We start from the raw sequence: 27,081 nt of genomic DNA on the forward strand, positions 1-27,081 counted from the left end.
CACACAACCAATCATTCCACTTACTGAAATAAAGCCAGCACTCCACACACACACACCAAGATTTATAGAAAGACGGCAGCTCCGATCACGCTTTAAGCCCAAAACCCAGCCTGAAGATGGCGAGTGAGACCTCGCTGAAATGTTGCCAGGACAATCTCAATCTTACACGGGAAAATTGTAAAATACAATCGCAATACAAACGCACCACCGGAAAGCCAGCTTTCTCCTCATTTCACTAGAAAATGAAGGGTAGAATTCAGATGGAATGCTCTGTTTTGGACTCACCTCAAGCCGTAAAGAACAGTCCCGTCTGGGTGAAGCCGGATCATTCGGTTCTTGACTGTTACCCCGTGCAGGAAGGACTTCTTGTCGTTCAGGAAATACGTGTCGGGGAGCCAGAGCTGGTCAGCCACCCGGTTATCCAGGGTGAGATTCAAAGCTAGATCGCTATATGCTAGACGTTTATCTCGCCAACTTTGTTGGAAATACATAGTGATGGTGTAATCCTGTGAACACAAGTGGAGAATCCATGGGCTGAATGTCAGAAGAATGGCGATCGCATCTAGAATGCTACATCCGGTTTTGGTCACCACACTATAAAAAAAGACTCTAGAGCAGGGATGGAGAACCTTTTCAGCACCAAGTGCCAAAACTGGAACGTGCGTGCATGTGTGTGTGTGTGTGTGTGTGTGCGTGCGTGCGTGCGTGCACAGGAGTGCTGAAAACCTGAAGACCCACTGGTGGCTGCGCGCATGTCTGGTTTTTTGGACCAGTTTTGGCAAGGTTTTAGGCTGATCTCAGGTCATTTTTGACCCCCCCCCAAATGCCCTGAAAATACCCTTTAAAACACCCTAGAAAACACCCTGTAAACATCCAGAAAAACGGCCTGAAAAACAGCTTGAAAATGGCCCAGAAAACAGCCTGAAAACAGCTTGAAAAATGACCTGGTTTTTGGCCATTTTTGGCGCTGTTTTCCAGCACCTGTGAAGACCAGGTGACGACAGTGCACATGCCCACAGAGAGGGCTGTGCGCGCCACTTCCGGCAGCATGCCATAGGTTTGCCATCATGGCTCTAGAGAGAGTGCAGAGAAGAACAACAAAGATGATGAGGGGACTGGAGGCTTCAACATACGAGGAACGGTTGTGAGAACTGGGCCTGGCTAGTCTAAGGAAGAGAAGGACCAGGGGAGACATGAGATCATCCTTCCAATATTTGAGAGGCTGCCACAGAGGGGAGGAGGGTCAACCTATTTTCCAAAGCACCCGAAGGCCAGGCAAGGAATAATGGATGGAAACTGATTGAGGAGAGATTCAACCTAGAAATAAGGAGGCATTTTCTGACAGTGAGCACAATCAAGCCAGGGAACAGACGTTGCCTGTGGATCTTCTGAGTGCTTCATCATTGGACGCTTTCGAGAAGAGACTGATCACCTGTCGGAAATTGTACATGATCTCCTGCTTGAGCAAGGGGTTGGACTAGAGGATCGATAAGGTTCCTTCCAACACTGTCATTCTATTCTGTCTTTTCTAGGCAGCAGCACAGGGAATATCAGGGTATCTGATGGCAACTGAATTATCTGAGAAAGACATGAAACCTAGAATAATAGGATTGGAAGGGAACTTGGAGCTCTTCTAGTCCAGCCTCTTACTTAAGCAGGAGACCCCATACCATTCTGAACAAATGGTTGCCTGGTCTGTGCTTGGAAACCTCCAGTGATGAAGTACCCCCAACTTCTGGAGATAAATTATTCCACTGATTGTTTTACTATTAGGAAAATTCTCCTTAATTCTAGGTCGGATGTCTCTTTGATGACCTACCACATATTACTTCTTGTCCTGCCCTCAATAGTTTGACCCCTTCTTCTCTTGACAGCCGATCAAGTAATGGAAGACTGCTATCATATCATCCCTCTCTCTTCATTCGACTAGCCATATCTGGTTCTCTCGCTTGTTTCTCCTACGGTTTAGCCTCCAGATCCCTGATCATCTTTGTTGGCCTCCTCTGTGCTCTTTCTAGGGTCTCAACATTGTTTTTGTATCTCAGAGACCAGAGGTGGATGCAGTATTCCAAATGTGATCTCACCGTTGCAGTATAAAGTGATACTCTCACTTCACAAGATCGTGAAACTATCCCTCCGTTGATGCAAGCTAGGACTACATTGTTGTTGTTTTTTACAGTTGGCTGTAGCAACTGTTGACTCATATCTAAGTGGTGTCCTCTGCAAATTTGATGAGTTCCACTTCTATCTATATCATTTATGAAGAAATTGAAGAGGGGGTCCAAGACAGACTCCTGATGTATTCCACCGAATGCGTTTCTCTAGGTAGATCTAGTTCCATTGAAGACTACCATTGAGTGCAGCTGGTTAGCCAGTTACAAATCCATCTAGTAGTGATTCTGCCTATCCCACGGTCTTCTATTTGGCTGTTTTGCTAAGAAGTCAGCTATTTTATCCATTGTCTTATTGAAATCTAGGTAAATTGTGTCTACAGCATTTCCCTGATCCACTAATTTAGTCCCTTGGTCAAATAAGGCGGACAGGTTTGTCTGGCCCGACCTCTTTTTGATAATAGCAGCAATAGCAATAGCAGTTAGACTTATATACCGCTTCATAGGGCTTTCAGCCCTCTCTAAGCGGTTTACAGAGTCAGCATATTGCCCCCAACAACAATCCGGGTCCTCATTTTACCCACCTCGGAAGGATGGAAGGCTGAGTCAACCCTGAGCCGGTGAGATTTGAACAGCCGAACTGCAGAACTGCAGTCAGCTGAAGTAGCCTGCAGTGCTGCATTTAACCACTGCGCCACCTCGGCTCAGTGCTGGCTACTGGTTTCTCATTTCTAGGTGCGCACTGCTTGATTATTATTTTTTCCAAACCAAACCAACATATTTTGGGCCTGGTAAAGATCTAGCTCCCTTGAGAAGTATGTGATCCAGGAAAAATCAGAAATAACCAAGGCAGCCAAGAGCAGGTGGATAGATTATAGCACCAATGTGTGCATGTTTGAAGAACTGAAGGGGAATGCTTGGGGACTGATCATACTAGAACAAATCTCTGTGGTCGCCGAAAGATGACACCAACTTGATGGAACATAAAACGGGGCAAACCTGCCATTTAAAAAACAACAACAGTAAGTGTGACCTCTTCTCTGCACAAAAGCAGCTGTGGGATTGTTTATTGCCCTGATTAAGCAACTTGTGCGTCCCCCTCGGTGCCTGTCCCCTTTGTGCTGCTTGCACTTCAGTCTCTTGTGAGTGTGGGCAGAGGTGCGTTCCTACCGGTTCGCACCGGTTAGGTAGAACCGGTTCGTCAAATCTACCGAACTGGTTAGAAGAGGTTCCACCAGTGGACCCGGAAAGCAGGCCACACCTACAGAAGAGGTTCCAAAATTTTTTGAAACCCACCACTGGGGTGGGGATGGGGTGGGGGTTCACCCAGATTCTGGCCTGCCCAAAGGCTCAATTCCTTTCCTGGATAGAAATAGGATCTGCATTTTTGTTGGAGGAAGAAGAGGCTTAAAGCTTTTGCTTTAAGTCCTGCTTAGAACATAGTAAAGAGAATAATTTCCAAAATGCAGTGTGATTAAAACTTAATTAATCTTGGAATTAGTGCCAATAAGAGGCATGGAAAAAAAAACCCAATTCTGTGTAAACGATGGTAAGAAAGAAGTGACGAGAGATGGGAATGCAGAGCTCCTGGAAAGAACCGGAGAACGTTCCAGGGAAATGCCGGCTGCATCTGAAGGCTCCAGATGAAGGCCAAGCCTTCCGCATGGAAGGAAGCGGTGCTGCTCCAAGGATGAAGGTGCCTAAGCCTCTCCTAGGGCCACCTAGCAAGAAAGGGGCTGCATAATCTTATTGCATCCCTTTGTGCTGTTGCATAGCAACGCCTTATTGTCTTGGAATCCTAAGTGCTCCCCTCCCCTCGCCAAGCCTCCCCTTCCTCACACTTGGCAGGCAGGAACAAAAGAAAGAGGAAGGAGGAAATCGGAAATGCATTTAGAGTGTCTTATTCCAGCAGAGCTCCCTGGCTGCCTCCGGGCTCCTATCAGAGGGAGGCCAGTTTTCTGATCTGACTGCTCCTATAGGGGAACAGTTCCTGGGGGCACTTGCACACACACACACAAACACACACACACACACCCCTCTGAATTTCTTCTACCCAGGACCTCTCTGTCTTCCAGACATGCTCTGCAGCACAACATACATCCCTGTTCTGAGCGAGGCTTCCCGAGGGCATGAAGCAAACTCCTGGTCCCGACAAAACCCCCTTTTATTAATTGACTGTGAATTCCGCTCATTCACGTCCAGCCAAGTCTTTCAAGGGAGGATTTACAGTCACAGACCTTATCTGGCTTGGAGAGCTGCCAGGCCAAGATCTGCAAGGCTTGGTCAAGAGTCTGGGAGAGTCACGAGCCAATGAAGCGAACTAATGGCCTCCTGTAAACTCCACTCCCCTTTCGCTCCTCTTTTATTTCCTCTGGGAGGGCCCATTCATCGTCCACCTCTGGCCTTACTCCCAAGTCGACCCTTGTTCCTTAGCTGCTCCTTTCGCCTGGCCACTTTGCGCATGCTGGGAACAGGCTCCAGCTGTTTGTCTGCCTCACTGATGTCTGACTCTGAAGGCAGCTGATAACTGGCATACGGCCCTGGCCCCCTCTCTGCCTCCAACACAGAGCCCTCATCAGAACCTTCCTCAGACTCCAGGACTGGCCCATGTTCCTCCCCAACCTCCTCACTGTCTGAATCTGCTGCCAGCTCTGCTGACTGCTGGCGGGCCACAACAGTCCCAGGGAAAGCAGTACAGCATCAGCACTTCCAAGCATGTTCACATGTGCTCCTTTCTTATGTAAGAAGAATACTTAGGAGCGGCAGTAAGGAGTTTTAACAACTCCCTGCTACTAACTCTCAATAGGACCTTCATGTTGCTAAGCGTGGTAGAGTGGTGGTGGTGGTGGTGCTGGACTAGCCCCAGGGAGAGCCAGGCTCATGTCTCCCTTGGCCATTGAAATTCCCCGGGGGATTTGGACTTCTGCCCTGCCCCGCAGAGGGACTCTTGGGGATATAGCAATAGCAATAGCAGTTAGACTTATATACCGCTTCATAGGGCTTTCAGCCCTCTCTAAGCGGTTTACAGAGTCAGCATATTGCCCCCAACAACAATCCGGGTCCTCATTTTACCCACCTCGGAAGGATGGAAGGCTGAGTCAACCCTGAGCCAGTGAGATTTGAACAGCCGAACTGCAGAACTGCAGTCAGCTGAAGTAGCCTGCAGTGCTGCATTTAACCACTGCGCCACCTCGGCTCTTGTACAGGGGCTCCCCCCCCCTGTACAAATTGCCTACAGCCCTCGGAGGTGGGGAATAAATCTAACTCTAAACATAAACAGGGGCATCTACCCAACCCAATGGACCTGTCGTGCTCTACTGCTACTACATCCTCTCATTCATGCCAAAGAACAGGCCGTTTCCAAAGATCGCCCTGGGTAACAGTGGTGGGATTCAGCCAGTTCGCACTACTTCGGGGAGAACTGGTTGGTAACTTTCTGAGCAGTTTGGTGAACTGGCTGCTCGAAGAAATCATTAGGGCAGAGAACCGGTTGTTAAATTATTTGAATCCCACCACTGCTGGGTAAATACCGTAGGGCACAGGAAGCACTTCGAGTAGCCGGGCTCTGTGCCATGTAAAAACGGGCACCGGGAGTTTTGCAGCCCAGATATGTCAAAAACGCAGGGAGACCCAAAGAGCACGCGTGGCCACCCGGTTGGCTGACTCGATGATGTGTTGCTTCAAAATGAGTTTGCAGCTTCTCGTTTGGGAGAGGGGAAAGTGCGGCGGGGGGGGGGGGGTCGACTGAATTGGGCAGAATTGAGGCTCCGGACTCTCCCACCTCCTGGGTGGCAGCCTTGGCATTGGCGCAGGCTGTGCACGAGAGAGGTGGGATGCGTGGCTTCCCTCCCCGGTTCATTCCAAGAGATAAGGAACCGGCGTGATGTGGTAGACAAGGGGATGGAGTGGCAAGAGTTCTCGCAACCAACAGAACTCATAGGGTACCTTGGTGAGGCCCAATTTGCCTCACCGAGCGACGGCGGAGGCTGTGGGAATGAAAGAGGAAGGCTACTGGCACCCTTGACCTTGGTTCCCGGAACGAAAACGCAGGTTAGAAATCCAATACAGGTAGACCTCAGATTACAACGACAAGAACCGAGCACAAAATTTCCCTTGCTAAGTGAGATGGTGGTTAGGTGGATTTTGCTCCATCTCACGACCTTTCTTGCCACCGTTGTTAAGTGAATCACTGCAGCTGTTGACTCGGTAACATGGTGGTTAAGTGAATCGGACTTTCCCCCTTGAAGGTCGCAAAAGCCGACGGCGTGACTCCCCGAGACACGTCTCAGTTGCTAAGTGTTCGGATTTTCGTCGTGCGATGCCACGGTCGTAAGTGTGGGGGGAACAAACGGTCTCGTCGCTTTTTTCCCAGTGCTGTTGTAACTTTGAAACAGTCACTCAATGAACTGTTGCAAAAAAATGTTGTAGGGCTACGGGGTAGAAATATGATGGGCCAGGGATTCCGCCAGGTTAATTGAATAGACTCTTTGGCCAAATTAATTTGAGTTTCCTTCTTTTTTTAATCCTCTCCTGCCAGGGAACTTCTCTGCTGAAGCAACACTGTGAGATTAATGAATCCTGCGATGGGGAGCATGCAGCGATCCAAGCTAGCCTGTCTCCATAGCAACTCAGCCCAACTGGCACCCCGGCTGCATAAACCCCCCAGCCTCACTTCTGCTGCACCTGGTGGCCTCCCATCCATTACTCAGCAGCAGCCGCAACCTGCGGCAATTTGAAGCAGCTTTTTACTGAGGTCCTGGGATTGTATAGGGTTAATGCATATGAACGATGGTGGGTGCTTTATATATGCAGCCCAAGTCATTTCCTCTTTGCTCTAGCCAAAAGTGATATGTAGCATATCCAAGGAAGTCACTTTCTCGAGGTATATTTAGACTATTGATTTTGTTGCCGTAAGAAATGGCAGAGACTATCAGCGGGGAAGATTACAGGAGAGAAGCACAGAGATTCTTAGAGAAGAGATTCCCGGGATCTCCTTTCCTTCAACTTCCTTCTTAGAATCCTAGATAGGAAGGTTTGTGGCCCACTCCTTTCTTGAATTTGAATTGAATTGAATTTGTTGCATTTATATGCCGCCCTTTTCCCCGAAGGGGACTCAGGGCGGCTCACAATCCAAGTCAAGGAAGGGGGTACAGATAAGGGATAAAAAAGACAAACAGAACAATACACAATTTAAAAGCACACAACAACCATACCATTTGAGGGGGGGGGGGGCAAAAGCTCTTTAGCCCCAGGCCTGTCGGAATAGCCAGGTTTTAAGGGCTTTGCGGAAGGTGTGGAGGGTGGTGAGGGTTCGAATCTCCACGGGGAGCTCGTTCCAGAGGGTCGGAGCAGCCACAGAGAAGGCTCTCCTCCGGGTAGTCGCCAGTCGGCATTGGCCGGCGGATGGAATTCGGAGGAGGCCTAATCTGTGGGATCTGATCGGTCTATTGGAGGTAATTGGGGCTGGGGAGGGGAGGAGCATCTTGCTGGCCACTTTAGGCAGCAAGGGTGTTAACCAAGCTGACCTTACGATGGCCGTCTGCTTTCTTTTTAGGCTACCTGGCGCCAGAGGCAAAAGCCAAGCCCAGAATGCCGAAAAGAGGAGGGAAGCTTCCCTGAATCCTCTGTAGGAGAGCTCCCCCTACAACAGGGGTGTCCGGACTTGGGAACTTAAAGACTTGTGGACTTCAACTCCCAGAATTCCCCAGCTGGGAGTTGGAAGTCCACAAGTCTTAAAGTTCCCAAGTTTGGACACCCCTGCCTAACGAAGACTACAGCAAATGTGATTTAGCTTCCTGCTAAATCTGGAAGCAGGATTTCAAGAATGAACAGATGCTCATTTTAGGCTAATATCACAACATTTGCACTGAGGAGGCTGTATTGTGACACCACAACGCCATCCTTTTGTCTTTTCAACAAGACATCGCACACAGCGAAGTCAAGATAGTGTTTGCATCACCACGCACACCCACTAGTGTCAAAAAAAAAAAGGCCAACATACTCCTAGGCTGCATCAACAGAGGGATGGTACGAAGATTACACGAGAAGTTAGTACCGCATGAGGCTGCTTTGGTTAGACCAAGCTTGGAAGGCTGCACCCAGTTTTTAGTCACTGCAACTCAAAAAGAAGTTGAGCCTCTGCAGAGAAGAGCTACGTTCATGGAAGCTAAGTCATGGAAGGAACAATGGCAGGAACGAGGTGCTATGTTTAGGCCAGGGGTCGGCAACCTTAAACACTCAAAGAGCCACAAAGGGTCCTAAATGGAAGCCCCCTGTTCAATTCTGGAGCCAACCAGAGGTCCGGTTCCCCCACCATAGAGTCTCCTCCTAGCGTAGCATCCTTTTTCCTCTGTCAACCGAAGTCCGGTTCCCCCACCATAGAGTCTCCTCCTAGCACAGCATCCTTTTTCCTCTGTCAACTGAAGTCCGGTTCCCCCACCATAGAGTCTCCTCCTAGCGCAGCATCCTTTTTCCTCTGTCAACCGGAAGTCTGGTTCCCCCACCATAGAGTCTCCTCCTAGCACAGCATCCTTTTTCCTCTGTCAACCGGAAGTCTGGTTCCCCCACCATAGAGTCTCCTCGTAGCGCGGCGTCCTTTTTCCTCTACCTGTCCTAACGGAAAGCCCTATCAATTGTGGAGCCGACTGGCGACAGGGATGAATGAGCCACATGTGGCTCCAGAGCCACTGGTTGCTGACCCCCTTGTCTAGGATAATGAAGAGAAGGACTAGGGGTGACATGATAGCAGTCTTCCAACATTGGAAGGGCTGTCACAGAGAAGAGAGGGTGGACCTATGCTTCAAAGCACTTGGGGGGGGCAAACAAGAATGGATAGAAACTTATCAAGGAGCGATCCAACCTAGAACAAAGGACCAATTTCCGAAGAGTGAGAAGAATTAGTCAATAGAATGGTATGGCTCGCCTTCAGAAGATGTGGGAGCTCCATCACTGGAGGTTTTTAAGAAGAGCATATGAGCAGCTATTTGTCCAGAATGGTATAGGGTTTCCTGTTCAAGCAGAGAGTTGGACTAGAAGACCTCCAAGGTCCCTTCCAACTTTGTTACTCTGTTATTCTCATGGCACGACAAAACCACGGTCCACTAAAGCGCGCCCGATTAAAGCACGTACGTGACATCAGCAGCAGCGCGACAAATAAAATTAAAAATAAATTAAATTAAAATTAAAATAAAATTAAAGCAAGCCGATTCACATAAAGGTAAGGGTTAGGTTTAGGTTTAGGGTTAGGGTTAGGGTTAGATTAAGGGTTAGGTTTAGGTTTAGGGTTACGTTAAGCGTTAGGGTTAGGTTTAGGGTTAGGTTAAGGGTTAGGTTTAGGGTTAGGTTTAGGGTTAGGTTTGGGGGGGTTAGGGTAAGGTTTTCGCGTTAATTTTAAATTTACCGCTCACAGCGCGATGTTTTTGTCGCGCTGTGATGACGTCATGTACACACTTTCGTCGAGCGCGCTTTAGTCTACCGCGGTTTTGTGGTGGAACCGTTATTCTTCCCATCATCCAAAACTCCATTTTGGGTTCCTCGCTGTTTCTCATTTCAGGAAGATTCTGGGTCTACCCTACCTAGTTATGGAACAACTTCTGACTGGCATCTCTCTCAACTGAACATCTCATTATTTTGTGAAAGTGTCTTTGCCTTTAAAAAGGTGTCCTTCACTTTTAAAAAGACAAGTGAGGCTCTCCCATTCAAATGAAACGTTTTAACCTGTTTTGCCCCAGTGAAGGAACTGTTCCATTCAAAATAAATCAGCAAAGACATCACCAGCTCTTCTCCTACCATTGCAACCACAGTGCCTAGAATGAACTTGTGCTCGTTATCAGTGGATCTGGTCACAGAATAAATCATTCAGCAATCAATAAGAAGTTGCAGAATTTCCCTTTTGGAGTTTGGTAGGTTTTCAGTGTCCACCATAATAGTCCATAAAAGACAAGTCCATCACATTAGCATCTAACATCATTATTTAAAAAAAAACACACCTCTTCCATCAACCAATAACTTCCGCCTTATTAGCTGGATCTAAACTTGTAAATATTTTTTCTCAAATCAATTAAGATTAAGGCTTTAAAAACTGTTCTTTGTTAATACTCCCACCTGTGATGGAATTAGATACAAATACAGGTGGAAGGAGAAGGGATTCCACATTCTGAATCTGCATAATAATTAATTTTCAGACTCAGTCCCTAAATACATTATAACGACTGCTGTGTTAGGCAAGTGTCAGAATTTGGGCTTCCACATCTTCCTGTGACTGGAATCTAGGGACCAGTCTGTAAAAAGTATGACTAGTCCCGATTCCTTTCTAATATAAACTAGGAAGATCAGAGAAAACGTGCAGAGTTTTATCTAGCTTTTAAAGGACATCCGAGTCAAGAAAAGGTGATCAACACATTCTCATATCAGTAGGAAAAAATAGTAATAGCAATAGCAATAGCAGTTAGACTTATATACCGTTTCATAGGGCTTTCAGCCCTCTCTAAGTGGTTTACAGAGTCAGCATATTGCCCCCAACAATCTGGGTCCTCATTTTACCCACCTCGGAAGGATGGAAGGCTGAGTCAACCTTGAGCCGGTGAGATTAGAACCGCTGAACTGCAGATAACAGTCAGCTGAAGTGGCCTGCAGTACTGCACTCTAACCACTGCGCCACCTCGGCTCTTAAAAGTATTACTTCTAGTCCCATAGATATCCATGGAAATTTTTCAGAAAATCTCAATGCAGAATGAATAGGACTTCTAACTACCTGCTTCAGACTTATATCCTCTGCTCGTGGATACCCAGTGGAGAAGGCCTCCATTGACAGAAGCATGCAAAGCTTTCCACCGAATTTACGAGCTGGAGCTTTCTCATCTATTCTAGCCTCACCCAGAGGATGGTAGATTCTAAGAAGTCTCCACAGTTCAGCGCAAAAACTTTTCACAAGAGCAAAGAGCAATGGGGTGAAGGGAAAGGTTAGTACTCCATAGGCTGTCAACGCAATGCAAGACCGTTTATTAACTGAAGACGGGTTTTTCCTATCATATTTCAAAAGTCTTTTCCTGTATGAGATTTGACATCAGGATAAAATAGAATTTGCTGCAAATAATTATCACGTCAAAAGCATGGCATTAAATAGTATATATTCCTGTATACAATATCACATGATAGCAGTGTTCCAATATCACATGATAGCAGTGTTCCAATAGAATTTGCTGCAAATAATTATCACGTCAAAAGCATGGCATTAAATAGTATATTTTTCTGTATACAATATCACATGATAGCAGTGTTCCAATATCTCAGGGGCTGCCACAAAGATGAGGGAATCAAGCTGTTCTCCAAAGCACCTGAGGGCAGGACAAGAAGCAATGGGTGGAAAGCCATCAAGGAGAGAAGCAGTCTAGAACTAAGGAGGAATTTACTGATAGTCGGAACAATTAATCAGTGGAACAACTTGCTTCCAGAAGTTGCAAATGCTCCAACACTGGAAGTTTTAAAGAAGAGACTGGACATGCATTTTTCTGAAGTGATGTAGGGTTTCCTGGCTGAGCAGGGAGTTGGACTAGAAAACCTCCAAGGTCCCTGTCGTTCTCTTCTATTCTGTTCTATTCTATTCTGTTCTATTCTGTTCTATTCTGTTCTATTCTGTTCTGTTCTGTTCTGTTCTGTTCTATTCTGTTCTATTCTGTTCTATTCTGTTCTATTCTGTTCTATTCTGTTCTATTCTGTTCTATTCTGTTCTATTCTGTTCTATTCTGTTCTATTCTGTTCTATTCTGTTCTTTGGAAATCCATGCACTATACCCATGTTTGAATGGCTGCTTGTGCATTCCCCATGCTCTGGTATACCTCACTTCTGGCTAAACACTCTTTCAAGTGAGGCCAGTGAGACCATGAATGCCTCTCTGTTCAATTCAAATTGGGTTTGCTCAATTGGTTGTGTGAGATGGAATTCCCCCAAAGAATGATTTTGTTATTGTCATTTATACTCACCATATTCACTTCAGAAATCTGATCAATGCTCGAAATATGGATGCTCATTCCGACAGTGACGGGGTTACCTGAAGCACAAGGAGGTAGGATTAGTTCCCATGCAAATTAAACTAATTTAGGTCGGTCATCGACACAACAGACCCAGTTTTTGTCTATAGAACACAATCCAAGCTCTTATAAAATGGGTAAAGCGAATTTGGGTATCTTGATGGTATCTTGATGAGTTCTTGATGGTCTTTGATTTTGACTGTTTTCCTGCAGCTATTTCATCACCAGCCCAGGCCACAGCAGCACTGCCAGCCTAAGCTTAACCCTGGCATCAATCTAATATATACATACATACATGCATACATACCAGGGGTGGGTTTCAACCGGTTCGCGGCGGTCCCCGCGATCCGGTTGGTCGCCGAACCCGGAAGTAAGTAACTTCCGGGAACGGCGAACCCCCCCTCCCGCGCCCGCGCGCGCCCGCTCCTTACCCGGTTTTGCCGAATTCTGCGCTTCCACGCATACAGCGCCTGCGCGATCCTCCAGGAGCAGCTGGAGCATTGCACAGACGCTAGCGCGCGTGCACGCGCGCACTGCGCACATGCGCGAGGACGCCACCAGCCTCGTTCCAACCGAACCGGTTGGAACGGGGTGAGAAACCCACCCCTGATACATACATATATATATATTAGATTTTTACAACCCCTGGTAAGCCCCAATTATGGGAGGAAGCTAACTGCTTCCATTATCTGTCAATCGGCTCGTCACAAGAGTCCATCACGACAGAAACCCAATATTTTTACTGTTGCCTTTGTTATATTTGTGGGGGGTTTTTTGTGTGTGGTTTTTTTATAAATAAAAAAACATATATATATATATATACACACACACATACATACATACATACATACACACACACATACACATACATAATGTTTGCAGTGTGAAGATATTCATTCATTACTTTTTGTACATTGTTTTATGATTTCACAATTTTTAATAACTTCATCATTTGAGCAGAGAACCTTGGTTAATATGAGTGATGGAATACGAGTTTGATTCAGAAGAAGGTCAGGACTGTGTCAAGCCTTGTCACAAATGCATTTGGGGTCTGAAAGGAACTCAAGACCATTCCACCTTCTGTATTATGTAGAAGCTGACGTTTTAGCAGGCTTTCAAGACGGTTACAAGAAGACCCTAAAAACTGCAATATAGCACACATTTCAAGACAGCCCCCGTTTCTTCATCTCGATCACCTCAAAGGGCTGACAAGAGATGGACTAGAAGCAAAGAACACAGAAACACGTGCAGAGTGCTGCGACATGGGTGGAAGCCCGTGCAGGCAGATGCGGCTTTCATCCTGGCCTCTTCCCTTTTGGCAAAGAGGCTTCCCTGCACACACCGAGAAGCCAAACGCACGACTCGGATAGGGAAAGGTTCATGCCTCCCTGTTCCGAGAATGCTCCGTGGATTTGTTTTGTCTGAAATTAGTCAGACAGAAACAGAAAGATTAGTTCTTCTGCGTAAACTTCATCCGCGCCTCTGGCTTTGATTCCCTGCATGCTTAGCAAAAGAAGCTCTACCGGGAACTGATAGTTTTCCCAAGTCCTCTGATGGTGGTGGGGACCCTGTAGACTTCCCTCGTATTTCACACCTGGAAATAGGAATCTGTCTATAGAGAACGGGATGTTTCCTTCAAGGTAACGACAGATGAGCAGCTGTCCTCGTGCTCCCCTTGTATATTATCGCATTCGGCTGGAGATCTGCTTGGCCAGCAAAAGTGGCTGATTTTGCAACTGCCCCGTGTCATTCACTGACTTAATAATAGCTGAGAGAGCCTCTGTTATTTTAGTTAAAGGTCTACTTGAAAAACATCCCTTTCCTACAGTCCCTGATCCAAATGCATCTTAGCAGCGGCAGAATCTGGAATATCAGTAGGCTGCAGAGGCCTGCTAGTATCCATGCAGTAAACATTAGAAAGTCTGGGCAGATAAATAAGGTTTGTAGCAGACAGCTCTAAGAGTATCCCTATTGTCCACAGGTCTAACCATCGCTATCACCAACTCCTCCCCCCATAATGTTCCACATGGCTCCAATTGAGGTGATGGCAGAGTAGGAAGAACGATGTGGTTGCCGAGGGAAGAAATCAACAGCATGGGAGGAAAAAAAATATGGCGGCAAGGATTGGTTGGTTTAGCTTGGCTGCAAGAGGAGAAGGAACCCATGATAGAATGCAGAATGTTAGAGCAGGATCTGGATGAAAGGGGGCCAGGAGGACCCCTGAGCTCTGCCGTACAGCTCGGGATCATGCAGGAGAGGATAAGGAACAGACGACAGGAGGGGGGGGGGCGGGATGATTGGAAGAGATGGAAAGCCAAGAGGGTGAATCTGGATCAAGAGGGGATGGCTGTTGGAAACATGCAAGAGAGAAGCAAATTACCAGGTTTTATTTCCGGTTGGTTTTTGAAATATAATAGTATTTCATTTTTTTTAAAAAAAATTAATAGTAGGGGTCACTCAGGAAGCAGACCGACCTAATTAGGAGCTCAATTCTTATGACGCCTGGGGTAGGGATTGAATAGCACCCAAAAGTTTGCATTAGGGGGATAAAAGGCCTGTTCTAGGATGGAGTGGGCTTCATCTGACTCTCGTATTGGATTGGATTGGATTTATTACATTTATATGCCGCCCTTTTTCCCGAAGGGGACTCAGGGTGGCTCACAATTCAGTCAGGGAAGGGGGTACAGACAGGGGGATAAAAGGACAAACATAACAATACAAAATTTAAAAACACACAGCAGTCATACCATTCGAGAAGGGGGGCAAAGCTCTTTAGCCCCAGGCCTGTCGGAACAGCCAGGTTTTAAGGGCTTTGCGGAAGGCCTGGAGGGTGGTGAGGGTTCGAATCTCCACGGGGAGCTCGTTCCAGAGGGTCGGAGCAGCCACAGAGAAGGCTCTCCTCCGGGTAGTCGCCAATTGGCATTGGCCGGCGGATGGAATTCGGAGGAGGCCTAATCTGTGGGATCTAATCGGTCTATTGGAGGTAATTGGCAGCTTCTCTCAGGCCAGTTTTTACTTCTACATTTTTTTTTGGGGGGGGGGGAATTGTTGAGTTCTTAACTCATTTCACTTTGCTTTTAAAATATATTCTGCTGCACCACTCCACTAGGTCCATGGGTTGTACATCAAAAGCTTTTGTTCAGCACCTCCTCGTTACGGTTTATCATGGCTGCTGAGTGCTTGCAGCAGATTCAAGTGGATCCCCAGAGGAGATCTCCTGTCATAGGTCATCCACTGATATGAGTGCCAATTTTCAGAAACGTTTGGACATTAGCTGAAGGAACTCACTCCTCTTTGATTTTTCTGACTGAATCTACAATTCCTGAAGATTAGGCTCAGTAAAATATAATACACGATACATTTAAAGGGTCAACATTAACCCTTCATTTCATATACCGTTACCATTAATGTCCCAAGGATACACTATTGAAACAGCGATGCCTACGCCAGCTTGGGCATGTCGTGAGAATGGCTGATGGTCGGATTCCGAAAAATCTCCTGTATGGAGAATTAGTGCAGGGAAAGCACCCCAGTGGGAGATCACAGCTGGGATATAAGGATATCTGTAAGAGGGATCTAAAGGACATGGGAATGGATATTAACAGCTGGGAAAACTTGACCTTTAATAGTTCAGCTTGGAGGCTAAAGACCCAGCAGGGTCTCCTCCAATTCGAAGAGACGCTTGCAGGCTGAGGCAAAGAGGCAGTCCCAGAACCAGCGAAATCTGGGAGCTGGGCAGGGATCAGAATGTGTCTGCCCTCAGTGTGGAAGGGATTGCCACTCCTGAATTGGGCTTTTTAGCCACAGCAGTTAAGTTTAGTTTAGTTTATTTGTCTTGTATGCCACCCACTCCCGAAGGACTCCGGGCGGCTCACAATAAACAAGGGAAAGGGGATAAATAGACAAAAACAACACTTTAAAATACACAACATTCACAGTTTCCGTGGGACTGGATGTTTCACAAGCCCCCCGGCCTGCTGGAGCAGCCAGGACTTGGTGGCTTTGCGGAAGGCCGGGAGGGTAGTAAGGGTCCGGATCTCCACGGGGAGGTCGTTCCAGAGGGCTGGAGCTGCAACAGAGAAGACTCTCCCCCGGGGAGTCGCCAGCCGACATTGGTTGGCAGATGGAATCCGGAGGAGACCTAACCTGTGAGATCTAATCGGTCTATGGGAGGTAATCGGCAGGAGGCGGTCTCTCAGGTACCCAGGTCCGATGCCATGTAGGGCGTAAGACCTCTTTCCAGAGCATGATACCATAGTCTTTTGAGACTGAAGGATGCCAATGATAATGTGCCAAAGGCACTTTCTGGTTTTTCTTTGAAGGTGTTTCGCTTCTCATCCAAGAAACATCTTCAAAGAAAGTTAAGTTGCCTCTTGAAAAAGCACCTTTGGGACAACCATGACCTGGGTGACTGAGAATCTCTATAGACAATTACTATTGATACGCTATGGAAATAGCCTAACCATCAGTTGTTTCATGTTCATCAGAGGAACCCTTTTGGAGATCGATTTATTAATTAAATTTATATAGCTGCCCATCTCTCAGGCCTGACTCTGGTGGTGAACAATAAATCAATCAGGTAAAACAGGCATATATAAAAACAACAGCACACTTTAACACAACAACTTAAACAATTTGAAATGTGTTGAGGAATGCTTGCAGAAAGTATATAGCTCATTTCTCTTGGCACAATTCTAATGCTTTCATAAAAGAACTGCCCTTTAGCTGGGATCTTTCCATGCCCTGTAAATCAAGACCAGTCATGTTTCATCCCCACACTCCAGTCCCGTCCTAAGGAGAAAGGTGTGAGCTCTTTGTACAGTTCAAACAGGCCCCAGCACAGGATGAGAACCAAAATCCTAATCCCAACAGGATCACCCCACAATGAAGATCTCTTAACCTACCCTCCCTAATGATTGTAAGCCGCCCTGAGTCCCCTCAGGGAAAAGGGCGGCCTATAAATCCTAATAAAATACTAAAAAAAGAAATACTAAAATACTCTAGTCTACAACCATCTTTGTTCATTAGTGCTTCCTTCCTTCCTCAAGCTAAAAGAGGCAAAATGGATTCAAGGTTTAAATCTGATTATTTGGAGGTCCCGGTGGTGCTTCATAGTTCCTTCGTAGCATTATCCAGCCATCACGGGAGTGTTATCAAACCTGCCCGCACTACTCTCTGCCGCAGCCATGGAAGGCTAACTAACACATGAGCAGAAGGGGTCCCTGCCTTACCCCAAAGAACTCCATATTGTGGCCTAGCTTTTGGATTCATAGATGGGGCTATTACTGTGCAATGAAGCTGAGGCATGCCTCCAGCTTTCACTCGTGTGCACCACCGGGACCTCCAAATAATCAGATTTAAACCTTGAATCCATTTTGCCTCTTTTGGCTTGAGGAAGGAAGGACTGAAGCCACCGATATCCTGTAGCCCCACAAAGGCAGAGGGGAGGCCTGCTATCAGAGGTGGGTTCCTACCAGTTCGCACCTATTCGGTAGAACCGGTTCATCAAATCTACCGAACCGGTTAGAAGAGGTTCCACCAGTGGACCCGGAAAGCAGGCCACACCTACAGAAGAGGCTCCAAACTTTTTTGAAACCCACCACTGGTCCTTGGATGTGATTATTCTACACTATCATGCTCCTATTTGTAAAACTCAGTGCCTCTGTGAAAGGTAAGGATGACTACTGCGTTTGTGGTGCAATCAGAACATTGCGTGTGTTGAAGTTGTTTTAATGCAAACCAAAGATGCCTTTTAAAAAACAAGTTGACATCCTATTCTTATGCATGCCAGTGCTGTGTGTGAGGTAATTTAAGGTGGTTCTGACAAGTGTCGTCGGCATCTTCATATCCGGTCACATGGGCAGCAAGCCACTCCTATCTGGTCACAGGGGTGGCAAGCCACTCCCACAAAGGAGGCCACACCCACGGAGTAGGTTCGAACAATTTTTGAAACCCATCACTGCTCTGCAGCCTCCAAGAAGGAAGAGGGTGTCATGCCTTGGGAGTTCCAGCCCTTGGTAATCACCCCACTTCCTTGACTCCAGGCATCCTACTGCATGGCCTTATTCCCCTTTCTGGAATAAGGACCCTTTTGAGTATCTGAGTCTCTTGTGTTGAATCGCGGGGCCAGTCCCTGAAACCTGGCTCTGTTGTTTCCATTTCAATACTTGGAGGACTTGACTCCAACTGTTTCTGGGCCAGAAATCTATGCGAGCTGAAAACATGATTTCCTCAAGTGGATCTAAGCACTGCATTCAAACCAGTGGTGGGATTCCTTATGGTTCACACCTATTCGGGAGAACCAGTTGCTAACTTTCCAAGCAGTTCAGAAAACCAGTTGTTGGAAGAAATCTCATTCCCCACCACCACCCACCACCCCACATTACAGGGCTAATCCTGTAAGGAAGGCAGGAAGGAAACATTCTGGTGTTGTTTCTAGCCTAATCTTGATTGCCCTGCTTACAGAAAGTGTTTCTCCGGTTAACCCTGATTACATTGTAATAAGGATGGGATGGAGAGCGATCCTGAAACTGAGATAGAAATCAGATCCAGGTTTCACTTCCACTACAGTCTCAGCTTCAGGATCTGACTTCTGTAATGGGACTTTCTATATAACATGTAATACCCACATCCATATACATCGCACAATGTTCTATTTTGGTCTCTGTTTTTTTATGAATTTTAAATTTGTTACCATGAGCATTATTTATTTATTTGGAATTGGGGAGGAATTGGGGAGGGCAAGAAATAAAGCAAGCTTTATTAAAGCAAGTTATTTTGTTCCAGCCCCGTTCACAATGTCTTTCTTTCCATCCTTGCTTGCTTCATGCATCCATCATCTACTTCAAACATTGATTTATATTCTTTAAACTTCTCGAGGCCTTTCCCCTTTCTTTGTGTATTTGTTTGGCCATTCCATTCCCATTCATTCTCCCCATACCATTAAACTGCCTCAGTATTACTTTTCATTGGTTCCTCATTTTTGTCCTCCAGTTCATTCATAACTGATTCTCTCTTGACCTCCTCTCCGTGTTCTACCATGCTTCTCCCAAATACCTTCAACAGCCTGCTCTCCTACTATCACTTTCACGTCTTAAAATTCCTCCCCTCTGTGTTTCAGTTGCAATCAAGAACATGCCAAGGTGCAAACATTTCACAAGTGGATTCAACTCTCAACTGACCTAGAACTTGTAATGATTCACTCATTTTCCCCCCCTCTATCAAACACAACTACCTGGGTCTTTTATGCAATAATTTCCAATTAATACTTCTTGTTGCTCGAAGGATAAAGTTTACTCCTCAGTTATTCTTACTAGGTATATGTACTGACTTTACAGTGGTAGAGACTAACTTGATTCTGCACCTAATAACGGCAGCAAGACTGTTGGTGGCGCAATACTGGAAGAAGGAAGACTTGCCTACAACTCAAGAATGGACATTGAAAGTTACAATTTTAGCCGAGGTGGCTAAAATATCGGCACATCTTAAAGATCACTCAAGTGAGAGATATAAACGAGACTGGAAAAAATGGATTGACTATATACAAAATAAATACGGGACCAAGAAATTCCAGTTATCCTATGCTTAAGATCAGAAATGATTTAAATTGTTTAAAGTTAGGTCAGCAAGAAGAAGCTAAGGTCAATGTAGAATGTCATTAATTTCTTTATTTCTTTTTTTCAATAGATTTTAGACTGTGTTTGTTAAAAATCCATACCATGTACGGGTTCTGGGAAGTTGGGGGGGGGAGGAGGAGGGGGGTTGGGGGGAGGGTGGAGGGAGGGAGGGGTATGCATTAGGCTAGACAAGAATTTGGCGGTAAACTAGAATTATTTTGACATACAAAAAATTGTACTTTGATGTCTTACTGATTGAGGAATGATGAAATGTTTGTTTTAAAAGAAATAAAACTTTTGAATATATAAAAAAAAATACTTCTTGTTGCTCCACTCAATACGTAACATCCCCTACAAATTATTTGGCTTGTCAGCCAAGCCACGTTTTCTGCATAGAAAAATATCCATACACCCACTGTCAGGTTCCAGAGGGTTAATGAAACCAGCCAAACACGACATCCACATTTTCAACCATCTTCAAATGACCACAAGCACTTTTTATACATCGATCCACAAACACGCAAAGCAATCTAAAGGACGACAAACGTCCTTGATGCTCTTCACTTAATCCAGTACTGAACCATTCCCAAAGTTTTCTGTGAGAATTGAAGGAGAAGTAATGCCTCCATCTCCATAACTCTGATTTAAATAAGTATATTATAATAAATGAAGCAGGAAATAATTCTTGAAAGGAACTCTTTTGTTACTTGTATTTACCGTATTTCTCCACACAATTGCCACCATTCCCTGGGCAGGGAATCGTTAAAGAATTCCATGCTTATATCTTCCACCTCTTCCTCTGGGTGAAATAGATGCCTGTTGTGGCCCAGCAGGAGCCGTTGGAGCTGCCGATGGACTCCGATAGCGAGGCACCCTATGAGTCGGCTCTGGAAGATGTGGAGGACCCCTGGGCAGGATTCAAACTCCGAGTAGGGACCAGAGAGGTTGGTTGGCCACCAGGAGGCGCCTCAGGCATGGAGCAATGGTGAAGATCAAAGGGAGTTTGTCCCTGATGTCAGGCACTGGAGCAGTGGTGAAGATCACCTGACGCCAGGCAGAGAAGGACGGAGAAACGGAGGCAGCAATTACAGAGACGGACTCATAAGAGATAAGCAAGCCCAGGTGGTTGTGGTTTGGCTCCTCCCAAGAGAATATATAAGAAGAGACTTTGGGAGGAGACCTTTTGCAGGACACAACCGTTTATACCAAGCTGGAGAAGCTCTTGTGTGTATTGTATCTCTTATCTGTGGGAGTCTGGGTTGCTGCCAACGTCTTCTCTGTGAGTAATTACTGTGAATAAAGCGTGGCTAACAGTAAGCTTGTGTCGGCGTTACTCACCGGATGGAGGGGGGATAGAACAGATGCCCATGAAGGTAATCCTTCGTTCCGTGGGAACGATGAAATACCTGGGACCACATCTGGCCTGTATGTCAGATGGGTAAGACAGATCCATATTCCACAGTCGCCTCTTGGATGGCTCATAAGCTGCGAGGCCATATAGCAATAAAATGTACTTCGGATGCTTCCAAACTCCTGCTTAATAATTGTTGCAAGATTTTGGAGTGGATAACGGCTCCAGGTTCAAAGAAATCCAGTCAAATAACCATATCTGCATGCCAAAAAAATGTAACCATGTGCCTGTCTGCCAAAGCTGGGGTTTTAATGCTCCCCCCCCCTAAGTTAAGCTTTTTGTATGCTTCATTTCTGGGTAATAATGATGAGCCTCTGTTTTGTTGGCTGTCACAATGGTATGAAGTACGGTAGTTCCTTACATTTATCCTATGTAAGGCAGATTTCCTCTTGAAGCTCTCATCCCTGGATCTGAGGAACCCATCTGGAATCAATCTTCTGATATTGAAGAAGATCCATAAGGTTAACTGCATATTCTTGTGAAATGCTATGTTGGACAGCCATTTCCCTTGGATAAATCTCTCGGTTGTTCTCAATTGATTCATCTGACTTTCTCAGGTAGGAACTCAGAGGTTGATGGCATAGGTCACCGACAGCACTTCATTTTTGACCATAAAATTGACTCCCTCCCAGTTCACTATCTTTAATTCTTAATTGTTATTTTTATTTTTAGCCAAGCAACGCACAGGACCTACATCCACGTAGCTATCACTACAGACAAGCAGAGCCGAGGTGGTGCAGTGGTTAGGGTGCAGTACTGCAGGCCACTTCAGCTGACTGTTATCTGCAGTTCAGTGGTTCTAATCTCACCGGCTCAAAGGTTGACTCAGCCGTCCATCCTTCCGAGGTGGGTGAAATGAGGACCCAGACTGTGGGGGCGATATGCTGACTCTGTAAACTGCTTAGAGAGGGCTGAAAGCCCTATGAAGCGGTATATAAGTCTAACTGCTATTGCTATTGCTATATTCAGCAGTGAATCTCAATCCTTCAACAGCCAAAGATGTCATGTCCACTGGGGAGTACTCATTCCAGAGCTTTCATTCCACAAATAACAGCAACAGAATCTTTCCTCACAGCAATTTCCCACCAACTGAAGTAAAATAAAAAACGCTAACACACACACACTACACTACACACACACACAGACACACACACACACCAGAGTTTCTGAGAAACCAGCACTACCATCTGGTAGTGAATTATAATGATGGCGGCATTACTTTTCAGCCCTTATATTTATTCTCACCACGTTGCATTTCTGTCATGGATTGTTTATAGCACATTCGGTAACCTAACTTTAACTTCACATTCATGCGGAATGTTCCATAATTCAGCCCTATTTTAGCTTTTGATTTCCGTTTCTTACTAGCTTATCAAAATATCAAAATGTAGAAATACAAAGAAAAAAAGAAAGAAAATAACCAGATAGTAGAGGAGTGGAAGAGAAAGCAGAAAAAAGTGTAGGGTGAAAGGAAAAAGGAAGAGAAAGGCATTGATGTCTGACTCTTTGGCACAGTGGAACAAGGTAAATAACATACAACCTCGACTTATTTGGTTTTACTTCATAATATAAATTAGACATTGTAGTAGTAGCAACTTATTTAATCAACAAAGCCAAAATCAAGCTTATCTAATCAGAAAACCCAAGGCTTGGGACCTGGATACCTACGGGACCACCTCCTGCCACACACCTCCCAACGACCTATAAGATCGCACAGATTGGGCCTCCTTCGGGTACCATAGACCGGACAATGCCGATTGGTGTCTACCCAGGGGAGGTCTTTCTCTGTAGCTGCCCCAGCCCTGTAGAACGATCTTCCCGCAGAGATCCGGACCCTTCCCACTCTTCCGGCCTTCCGTAAAGCCATTAAAACCTGGCTGTTCCGGCAGGCCTGGGGCTGTTGACCCCAAAATATGATCCAGCCCCACTCAGAATGGAATGCATGATGTGTTTTTTAAATCTATCTTTTCTTTCCTCTTCTTTTTTTCTCTGATTTATTGTATTGTTAGCCGCCCGGAGTCCCACGGGATTGGACGGCATACAAATGTTATTAAACTTCAAACTTCAAACTAAACGTCAAGTCAAACTTTCATTTCCCCCCCCCCCACATCAAGCAAAAAGCCTAAAAGCGGTTTCCAAGTATTGCTTTCTTTAATCAGAGCCGTTGATTCAGCCATCTCTGCCAAATCCTTTCAACTTTTGCAGCCATTCGCCCGTTGCAGAAATCAAAGCCTGCTTCCATTTCTGTGCATAAAGTATTCTTGCGGCTGTCAGCATATATAACATCAAAATTCCAGGGTTTCCTCCCCCCCCCCCCGGTTCTTTATCCACTGAGTCCAAAACAATCCTATTTATATCATATACTTTCTCTAAATAATCAAACACGCAGTAGCGCTTGTTGCATGCACTTGTAACTTTCCCAATGACCTGTTGACGGGCAAAATGAGGATCTTCGTATCCCCTGCCTGGCATGAAGCTGCACGGCATCTCCCAACCCTTGTCTGTGGTTACTCTTGTAACCTTCCCCATCTTCCCAGGCACAAACTAAATTTCACCCCCTCTCGATAATTTCTCCTTTATACAGGGAAACAATCACAACTTTCCTCTAGCCGTAAAGCATAGGTGCCCTCCTCATCCTCCATGCCCTCTGGAACGATCTACCCCCTGAGATCCGGACCCTCCCCACTCTCGGCCTTCCGAAAGTCTATTAAGACCAGGCTGTTCCGGCAGGCCTGGGGCTGCTGATCTTTGACTGAGCTTCAGTCCCACTAAGATTGAGTGCATGTTGTGTCTTTTTTAATTTGCTTTGTCTTGTATTTTTAAATTCCTTTAATATTTTTAAAATTGTTTTTATGTAAGCTGCCCGGAGTCCTTCGGGATTGGGCGGCATACAAATCCATTAAAACCTTAAACCTTAAACCTCATACAAGCGAAACAATTTGCAAGCTATTCCATATGGAAGCCACATTCTTTTTTTTTTTAATACCCCCTATACCATCTTATCGGGTTTTTTTCCCAATATTTAACCAGGACATGTGACTTCCTTCTCATTTATAACACTAGAAACACTATCACTTCAAGCACCCATTTCAATTCCAAACCCACGAAAATATCTCTCTATAAAAGATTTTATCCAGCATTTCCTCATTCCAGGGTTCGTCCCTGAAATGTCGTCACTTTTATTCTTAATTCTATTCAGTTTGCTAGAGACTAATTGTTTAGATCTCTCTTCCCAACTGCCTGAAGAGATTTTTTTTTTAAATTTATGAAACTTGTATTGCACTTTGTATTTGTATTTATTAAGTTTGTATGCTGCCCTATTCCCAAGAGACTCAGGGCGGCTCACAATAAAAAGGGAGGGGATACAAAAAATAAAAATAAAACAACAGTTTAAAATTCTACAACAGCCATACCTCGAATGGGGCTGGATGATTCAACAGCCCCATGCCTGCCGGAACAGCCAGGTCTTAACTGCTTTGCGGAAGGCCAGGAGGGTAGTAAGGGCACGGATCTCCACCGGGAGATCGTTCCAGAGGGCCGGAGCAGCCACAGAGAAGGCCCACCCCCGGGGAGTTTCTTGGCCACCTTTAATCTTAATACTTTTTTTTCACCACATGACTAGCCACTAACTGTTTCTTCTCTGCAATATATTTTCCTCATCCTCGTTGTTTTCAGCCATTGTTTTCTTATATACATTTTCCTTATCCATGGCCTCTTCCGTGTTATCATTCCATCAAAAAAAAACAATCATCCTTCCTAATAGCAAAGCTCCACCCACCCAAATTTGAGCACTTCGTAGCATAATTTTCTTCTTTGTGTTCCAAGCAATATCTTCTTTTACTCATTGTATTGTAAGTTAAGGGTTAATATCCCATCTCCCAACTTTGTCAAGACAATCTCACAAGTGTGTATGTAACACCTCCCCTCCCTTTATCTTCAAGAGCACTAGGGAGGGTCAAGTCTGAAAGTTTTTCTCAAATTTCATTTCTGACCTGGACTCAATTTTATCTGGCCAGTCTTCTTCCTCTTCCTCAAGGATCTTATAGATTAGTGTATTATATCTTGGACCTGAAATTGCCTATCCAAGAATTTTTTTAAAAAAACAAGACCAATATGATGCAGATACCTTCTCAGCCATCATATTTCTTCCATTTTTCTTCTAATTAGAATTGTTTGTAACTGTGTTCTTTTCCCATGATTCCTAGACATGTTTCTCCTTCGAGATTTCAAGCCGTAGGCTCTAAGCTACCTTTCCTCAGAGTTCAACAAATAAGTTCTTCTGAAGTCCAGTGTGGAGATCTGATTCTTCTTAGTTCCTTCTCTCCTGGATATCATGAATTCAAGGCTAACACGATGATTTTCCTTCAAGGTACTAGTCACCATGACTTCTTCAAGCTCACCCATTTTAGTAAGGATTTGGTCTAGGATAGTAGAACCCTTTGTTCTTTCTTTCACCTTCTGGCAAATGTATTTATCAGCAAGAGAGCAAGAATTTACTGGGCATCTGATTCTTGGTAGCATTAGATTTCCATCAGATGGGAAATGAATTCCCCATTATCACCAGCTCACACCTCAATGAAAACCTGCCCATATTTATCAATACCACTCCACAAAATAAGACTGCCTTCATTTACATCCTTCATCCTTTTCATTTGTTAATTCATGCTCTTTACAGCAATTCCTCTAAATACTTTCTATGTCATCATCTTCCATATAATATGATCATCACCAGATGCCACGCTAAATATTGACTTCTATTATCCTTTATGGTTTTTAAAAAAAAAAAATCTAGATTTTTGTATGCTCCTTTTTAGAAGATAAGAGAATGTATGGATGATCTTACCAGTCTTAACCACATAAAACGTTCTCTGATTACGTTGAGGAGAATGACCATCTGTTGCCCTCATCCCACCAGCTGCTCAGTACAATGTCACCCGAGCAATGTTTAAACTATGAAGTACGCATAAAACACTTTCAATACTCTTAGCTCTGCTATTAGTAGTCGTGCCAATAATATTGTAGGATCTTAGCAAAATGAGCTTAAAAGTGACCCAATATTTCCAAAGGGGGGCGGGGAGTCAACAGCAACCATGAACCATGACAATGGCCTGTACACAATGAAGAACTGTACACTGCAACAAAGTAACAAAAGTTCCAGATAAGAGCCTGTGGCCTAATGGCTAAGATGTCTGCCTAGTATGCAATATAGCCCAGGTTCAAATCCCAGTAAGGGTATGGCTAGCTGATGGGAGCTAAATAGCTTGAAATAGATCTATACTAGTCTCCCTTTATTTATTTATCAGCACAAATAAAAAAACCACAAATATAACAAAGGCAACAGTAAAAAATATTGGGTTTCTGTCGTGATGGACTCTTGTGACGAGCCGATTGACAGATGATGGAAGCAGTTAGCTTCCTCCCATAATTGGGGCTTACCAGGGGTTGTAAAAATCTAATAGATACCTTTCACACTGGCTTCGCTGATAACCAAAAAATGCACAATTAACAGGATCAGCCCCTGGAGTGTTTTCCTGAGTGTGGATTATTTGGGATGCCACTGAGTGGACTCCTCCTCTTTGCAATGAGCCATCCACACACTTCTAAGCAAACAACTAATTGCCTTGGCATGGTTTTTCATGCCGTATTGGAAGAACCTCAAAGAATTGCACAGCAAGACCTTTGTGTGTTTGCATCCCTCTGCATTGGAAGGGCATAGATGGGTGAGGCCTTGCCAGGATATCTGATCTGCCATTATGGCATTATAGGGTCCTGGGGCAAGGAGCAACATCTTGACCTTTGCAATCAGGAGGGGGGGGGGGGCGGGACGTTTACGTGTCAGCCTCTGCTTTGCTGTTGCTTCGGCTGCCATGAAACGGGGAGGGAGGGCATGGTATTTGGGAGGGGTTACTCATTGT

At 45.2% G+C, this 27,081-nt stretch overlaps 1 protein-coding gene across 1 annotated transcript in view; it reads right to left on the minus strand.

Moving 5' to 3' along the window:
* The window catches only part of LOC116515871 (gamma-aminobutyric acid receptor subunit beta-4), a 49,237-nt gene that overhangs the window by 16,928 nt on the left and 5,228 nt on the right, over nt 1-27,081 (minus strand). Inside the window, exons 3-4 of the mRNA XM_032228156.1 lie at nt 12,092-12,159; nt 286-506 (exon numbers count right to left, since the gene is read on the minus strand). Of these exons, the coding sequence (XP_032084047.1) occupies nt 286-506; nt 12,092-12,159 (289 nt within the window). The remainder of the gene's footprint in view (nt 1-285; nt 507-12,091; nt 12,160-27,081) is intronic.

The sequence above is a fragment of the Thamnophis elegans genome, chromosome 12 (genome assembly GCF_009769535.1).
Source record: "Thamnophis elegans isolate rThaEle1 chromosome 12, rThaEle1.pri, whole genome shotgun sequence".
Classification (NCBI taxonomy): Eukaryota; Metazoa; Chordata; class Lepidosauria; order Squamata; family Colubridae; genus Thamnophis; species Thamnophis elegans.